The 7,509-nt window shown below is 43.1% G+C and overlaps 1 protein-coding gene across 1 annotated transcript; it reads right to left on the reverse strand.

Annotated features, from left to right (window-relative positions):
• On the reverse strand, positions 1-1,196 carry LOC142341134 (zinc finger protein-like 1 homolog). Its single transcript, XM_075392026.1, has one exon. The coding sequence runs from the start codon at positions 1,192-1,194 to the stop codon at positions 256-258; it is 939 nt and encodes a 312-aa protein (XP_075248141.1). The 5' UTR covers positions 1,195-1,196; the 3' UTR covers positions 1-255.
• Between the last annotated feature and the right edge of the window lie 6,313 nt (positions 1,197-7,509).

A 7,509-nucleotide genomic window follows, 5' to 3' on the forward strand; every position in this document is an offset into this window, starting at 1 on the left:
TTATTTGATAAACTGAAATTACAACACCTTACCTCGAAATATCAACGGCACCAAAATAGTAGCTGTAATATGACATAATTTTTCTGTTGAAGAGTACAACTTGATACATAAGGGAAAATAAACACCTATCTTAACAGGATATGTACAATTTAGAAATAAACACTCGTTACATTAAAAATTTTATCTTCGCAGTAATGATCAAGTCCGTAAGGCTAACAATAAACTTTCAATTGATTTTTGGGGAACAGTAAATATTTACTCGATGCGAATATTTGGATTTAAGCGAGGATTCAGCATTGGGTCTTGACTGTCGTCCGGCTGCAAATACCGGCTAAGGGTCTGCAGAACTGCAACTGTCGTTAACAGGAATAGGAGCAAGAAAAATGCGTAGAGACCGAATCGAAACAACTTTCGGTTCGGAAGCCGGTGCGAAGATATCAAGGGAGTAATCTGATGCGCTTTCATGAAATTGGACACTAAAGTCAGGAGACTTTTTCTCGCATATTTATTCTCATCGCTATCACCCTTTTTAACAGTTGTGTCAGGTAGAATTTGGTCGTCATCTGCTTTTCTGCCGCGATCGGAGAACTTTTCTCGGTATGAAGTCTCAGCTGTGGGGACGGGCAATTGAGAGGGCATAAAAGCGGGATGATGAGTCACAATTTTTACAAGATCACCATCTTCTCCCTCGCTTTCAATAATCTCTCCGTCATTCTGAGTTGAATCACCTGCACCATCATCTGCTTCACTTAGTGCTTGAGGTAACGGCGCAGCCCTCTCAAATAAAGGCAACCCTAACCCCTCTCTTGCCCAGCTCTGCGTTTTCAAATGACTTCGCAACGCCTGGATAACAGGACCTTCATGATTCTCTGGTGGAAAGAGGGGCTCCGAGCAAACTGCACATATAAAACCAGCAGGAGCTGTGTTTTCAGGTAGAGATGCGTAAAATTTATCCAAACAGCTCTGATGAAAAACATGATAGCACGCTAGCCTGATTGTTGGCCCAACATCGGTTAATTTTTGATCGCACAACAAACAGACCGCATTGTAATCACTGTCTTCCAACCATTTGAGGTAAGATTGCACAACACATTTGGAATGATTCGCTACCAGACAGAACTCGCATACGTTGACTCTGTGTTCAAAACAGAAAAGATTTGTAACCGTTCTTTTGGGACATTTACACAGTCCCATTTATTTCTGAAACCAATCAATCTGTGAATTTGCTAATTGCTATTATTGAAAAAAAGGAAATTTTTAAGAAATGCTCAACAAGCATTTCTCGGGCTGAGGTACATTTTAATTACAACTGAACAACTTTATAATCAAGGACCCGCAATGTGCGTAGCACTTCGTCTAATCTGAAATCTTTTGCGAAGCTGTTAAAGAAAAGGTGCGGCAAACTATTGCATCTTTATCTTATCAAGCACAATGGTGAGAAACTTCAAATTAATTACGACTTGGTAGAAATATAGGATCATTTCCGTTTGAGCCCCCCAAGCTTACTGGGCGCATATTATTTGCACCCCCAGACGCACGTGCCATATTTCTACAATGATTTATTATGTAATGGCACGTGCTGTAACTGGGGGCGCATAACGTACTGGGCGGCACAAACCGAAAAGCTCCGAAATATAACATGGCGATTCGGGTAGGGTTGCTAGAGCTGGAGGACAGGTTGGGAGGGTGCACTGGGGAGTGTTGAGGGGGGGGGGGGTGGGATGAGTCGGGGAACTAAGGAGGGGGTCAACAGGGGGGTTGATTGAATCAACGAAGAGCACCAGCTCAGTGCTCAGATATTTCATATCCCCCATCATGGTAAATATACCATAATTGGGGCTATAAATTCATGGAGGATATAATGGGAAAGACCCCTACTATCACACAATCTTTCCAAAAGACGTTTTAGATCTTTTGTTTGAGATTATCAATTAGATGCTGCTTTTCTTTTTGCTCAACAAAAGTAATTATAGCACCTAACCCTCAGTCGAACAAAGAACACGGACGATGGATCGAACAATAAGACCATCAAGCGTAGACTGCAAGCATGGTACAGCTGCAACTTCTCAGAACTGTTCTGTGAAGCGAAGGCAATCCAAATGAGAATGAATTCAAGGAACAAACAGCAGCACTCTGACCTCAAGATGTTCAACGATTTCATGTCTCGTGGTAAGATCAGTAATGCTATTCGCGTTCTTTCGGATGAGCACAAAGGCGGCGTGCTCGCACCTACAGATCTCATAGACGGTAGACCGGTCCTCGAGATTTTAGGCGACAAACATCCTGAAGGTCAACCCTTGGAGCCCAACTGCATTCAGAGCGAACATCCACGCACGCTTCCTTACCACCCCGCTGTCTTCGATGATCCCGAAAACGAAGCAATTCTTCTAATTGATGCCAAAAACGCTTTTAACGTGCTCAATAGACGAACAGCATTAGAGAACGTGAAAGCCTTATGCCCATCTTTGCATGTTGCCTTACAGAATTCCTATAGCCACCCGTCTCAACATCTACATCGGTAAGTCGACCATACTGTCTCAGGAAGGTACGACACAAGGCGATCCCCTTGCGATGGCAATGTATGGAATCGCAATCCTACCCCTAATAACAAGTCTTCATAATGACTCTTTGACACAAAAATGGTATGCTGATGATGGTAGCGTCGTCGGTAAGTTAGAAGATATCAGGGCACTCTTCGACAAGCTCACTGACCTCGGTCCCAAGTACGGATATCTTGTCAATCCTCCGAAGTGTCAGTTGATAATTAAGCCAGGAGGCGAGCGCCAAGCGTCAACTGTGTTTGCAGGCACAAATGTGGAAATCACGCAGGGCGCTCGAGTCCTGGGATCAGTTATCGGAAGCTCATAGGCCAGTAAAAATTTCCTGAAAGATGCTGAAACTAAATACACAAAAAGTTTAGACAGACTTGGTCAATTTGCTCTCACCTCTCCCCAGAATGCCTATGCATGTTTGACGAAGGGGGTTCAACAGAAGTTGAGCTTCCTTTCGCGTACTACACCTTCGATGGACGGGGTTCTGGACAAGGTGGAGGTGCGGCTTGGCCAAGTCATACCGAACATCGTCGGCAAAGAAGTAATCTAAGAGGAAAGAGAACTTTTTTCTCTCCCTCTCAGAATGGGTGGGCTTAACATTGCCCTCTCACAAGATCTTCAAAAACAATCTTGAGCAATCAGTTGAACTCTCAAGACCATTGGCGTCATTCAATAATATTCAACAATGTGAAGCAGAACAAACCAAGATCAGTCTCAGACAGAAAGCAGACAATCAACATGAACTCATCTCGAAAAATTCCAGAATCGAAAACAATCTACCAGAAATGAAGTATACCATCCAGGTAGCCTCGGAGAAAGGAGCATCAAGCTGGCTTAACTCGCTTCCGTTGTCAAAACATGGTTTTGACCTCACGAAGACTGAGTTCCGTGATGGAATAGCACTTCGCTACACCTGGGAAGCGAAGAACACGCCAGCAATATGCCCATGCGGGAAAGAATTCAGCCCCACCCATGCCCTCCATTGCGCCAAAGGCGGTTATACGCACCTACGACACAACGAAATTAGAGATGTGTTTGCAAACCTGATGGATGACGTTTGCCACGATGTACAGATAGAGCCAAAATTTCAGTCGCTCGATTGAGAAATTTTCTCGAGTTATTCCACCACCACTGATGATGACGCTCGACTGGACATACAGGCAAACGGTCTGTGGGGCTCCCGCTTTAATCGCACTTTCTTCTATGTGAAGATTTTCAACCCTCATGCGAAGAGCTGCCCTAAGTCCATAAAAGATGCATACAAATATCACGAGAGCATCAAGCGAAATAAGTACGAAGAGCGAATCCGCAAAACCGAACACAGCAGCTTCAATGCACTGGTTTTTGCTTGTTCGGGTGGTCCAGGTCCATCAGCATTGCGCGTTATGAAACAACTCGCAACCAAGATCAGCGAAAAACGCGGAGCCGTACGCCGACACTATAAGCTACATCCGAACGAAAATCAGCTTCGCACTTCTGAGGAGCTGTGTTCTCTGCTTGAGGGGATGTCGTGCCCTCAAGCCTCGTGTTCTCAGTGAGACTTTGATTAGCACCGTCGTGGAGGAGGGAAGGCTGCACTGAGTGTTTGGCTGCTTATCTTTATTCATTTGCTTATTCCTTGATGTTCCATTTTTATTTTAATCCTTCCATTCTAGTTCCCTATGTGTGCTATATATATATATATATATATATATATATATATATAGGTGCTTTCCTCTCCACTTGTTATTTATTTTTGTGACTGGGCCGTCTTTACACTGTCTGGAGGGAGACAGCTTGGAGTGCATTATCCGGCTACTAAGTGCTACTCATCATGACCTATTTTTCGACCTACATCCATCGATGCCGGATGTTGTACACGGCCCCTTATTGTTGTTAATTAGAGAGAGAGAGAAAAAAATAGAAACAATGAAGCATCAGAAGCATATTTGCTCAATGCATCGTCAAACAGAAGGTAAACACAATGGATTTATAGCAAACGTCATTAACCTAAGCTGAATCAAATAGCTGCTTTTAGCATTGTCTAGAAAAATTAATTAAACAAATCGGTAGTCAAGCATAATAAAAACAAGGAATTAGAAGCAAGTGAACTATGAAACGTGCAGCCTTCCTTCTACAACAATTGCAGACAGAAAAATCGGGTCTTTCCCATTATAGCCCCCCCAGCTTAGTGGGCATGTAACCTATAGCCCCCCCCCCAAGATGAAAATTCAAAACCACCTCTTTAACACAAAATCGGCAATCGATGTTGGCGAGCCACTGAAATTAATAACCACTTCTTTAGCACAAAATCAGAACTCATTGTAGGCGAGCCGCCGGATGATGACATGGGCTTGCCCATTTTAACTGATTTTAGTTGACTTCTCAAAACCGCATTTCAGCTGCTACAGAGATAATACGAAATGGCTCCTGTGAACTTAATGAAAATTGTAGAAACCTGCAAACATAAAATTCCAGCATTCGATACTGGAACAAAACAAAAATTTGTAACCAACAATTTTAAGCATAAATGATGAATTTAGTTGAATGCTATAACTTGATTTTTGGGGGGCTATAATTTTCTGGGGGGGGGCTATAATGGGAAAGACCCGAAAAATCGGCGGGTGTGTGACTTTTTGAGGACTCTACATCCCCTGAGACACAGCAAACAGCTTAGCAGGAGTGCGTAACTTACTTGGTTCGGATTAAGTTGGTGTCCTCAAAAAGAAGAATCCTCGGTCGTTTTTCTTGTCGGCTATTTTTTCGGCTGAATTTTTCATGGCTTTGGTGGCGGAGGGGCCAGAACCATCAGTGCAGACTGAAACTAGAGGATTGAAAGAAATGTTTCCAACTTCGATAATGCGGTTCTCATATTTTAGTTTTTAAGCTGTCCGTGATGTGAGTAGGCACCTTTGATGGTTTTCGGGCATGAAGACACGAGGGGGTTGACAACTTTGACATCAGAAAAATCAGAGTTCCCCAAAGAATCGAGTTTCCAAAAGTTGAATCGCGTTGATGTCAAGTCGAGCGTCGTCATCTTTTCTTGAGGTTTTGTGGAGAGGATTCTACTTGAAGCCACTGAAGCTTTGGCACTAATACGACATAATAACAAACCTCGTTCATCAAACTCGCGAAGGCGTTTCGGAATTCGCTTTGGCAAATGTGATTGCATCACCTTTAGCACAGTGGAGGGTATGCGTGATGTTTAATTTTTCTCGACATGGACATAAACTTGGCGTTTTTGTTGACTTGCGGCCATATCGTAGGTTTAGTCCATCTTGAAACACTAACTCGGTTAGGCAGAAACGGTACTTTTTGATTCAAAGAGCATTTAGCCAGCCAGAAGCGCCTCTTTGATAGCGAGTTCCAAGGAATTTTTCGTTTGTTGATTAATTGCTTCTTTCAGACTATCTAGCTCGATTTTCACTTCTTTAATTCCGGTCAATTGTACATCCAGTTGCATACAATTTTAAAGATCTCAGCCTGTATAGGGTCATGGTTGCTTAGGGGGTTGAAGGAGTCAACCCAGTCGAAGTAATCGCGTCTACTTGCAGTCGGGTTAGCTATATCGAACCCACCTGGGCGCAAATACAGGGCGTAAATAGTTCGGAGGCTTCCATCAGCGGGTTCGAGAAAACTTATGGTTGGTATAAATTTCTCATTAAGAGTTGTTTCCACGATTGCCAGGTTATTGATTTAGGTGCGCGTTGTTCGGATAAGGTAGGCAAGTTTCTTTTGGACGCCTTTGGTTAAGCAGCTACAAACAATCTCAGGTAATTTTTGCTCAAATGATGAGTGTCTCCAGCATAAACGTGTTTAAGAAAAATGGCATGGGCAAAAACAGAGTACGAAGAGCTATAACCATCCATGGTGCCTAAAACACGTGCGCCTATGGCGATTTCCACATCAGTGTTGGTTATGAATATTCTCGTTTCTTGCTGTTTTGACCATTTAACCACTAATAACCACTAAATGACATGTAGCACCGTTCACTAAAAATCTGAAAGGCCTGCCACTGAGACAGCGGCAATCAACGAAACTCGAGTTCCGTCAGTTTTCCGACAGCAAGCCATCGTGTGCATGCCACTTCGGTTGCATGCTGCTGGTTTGAACACAATGAATCAGTGGTAATATGGCTATGTCGTTCATTGCCATAGCAGAGAATCTCCCTGATTTGTACTTTCTAGACAAAAAAAATTGTTTGATTGTTGTTAAACAGCGGGGATAGTGCTTGATAAGAGTTACTCACAGCGTTTTTGAGTGAAGAACTTTGCCAGAAGAGTTGTGAAGTACAAGGTTTCTATTCTCATAGTTCTTTGAAGCTTTTGGTAGTAGGCGTTGAAGGGTTTTGCTTTCAAAAAACGGCTCATCTAATTATCTTTGGCCCTACATCTCGAGACATCTAATGGTGGTTTCATTGACAGAACCGCCATCGCTCTTCATGCTGCGGGGCAGTGTGTGATGTGAAAAGTGTATGTTAGCGTAGAAGGCAAAATCTGCATGTCGCTTATTTTCGGCTATCGGCCAGATTAGATTATTCAGGGTATCCACAAACCTATATCATGGTTTGTTCTTGAGCACAATAAAGAACTGTTTGTTCCAGGTGGCTGTGGTGGTGTAGTTTTTTTGGATTTTGTCTTAGAAAGCGTTTATGGGTCTTTGCTATGGAAAGTCCAATGTGAAGGGAGCGGGTTTTCTAGTTAAGAGGATGTTAGCAGTCAGCGGCGGATGAAGGTGTTAAGGTTGATATTTTTAGCAGCGCGTTTGGTGGTGCAAAATTGACATTCGGAACCATCAAGATTCTCACTGGCTGAGGTTAAATCTTTACAACTAATATGGATATGACCACAGGAAACGCACCATATACCACCATTTCTGAGATGTTGGTGCCACTGAGCGCAATGAGACTGGATCGACATGAGGAAGAACGGCTAGGTGGGAAGGCTATAAGTTAGGTCTGAGAATAACATTATTGACA

Source organism: Convolutriloba macropyga, chromosome 6 (genome assembly GCF_964194025.1).
Source record: "Convolutriloba macropyga chromosome 6, txConMacr16.3, whole genome shotgun sequence".
NCBI lineage: Eukaryota > Metazoa > Xenacoelomorpha > Acoela > Convolutidae > Convolutriloba > Convolutriloba macropyga.

Excerpts from the sequence above, each read along its gene's own strand:
- LOC142341134 (XM_075392026.1), bottom strand. The coding sequence starts at position 1,194 with ATGGGACTGTGTAAATGTCCCAAAAGAACGGTTACAAATCTTTTCTGT.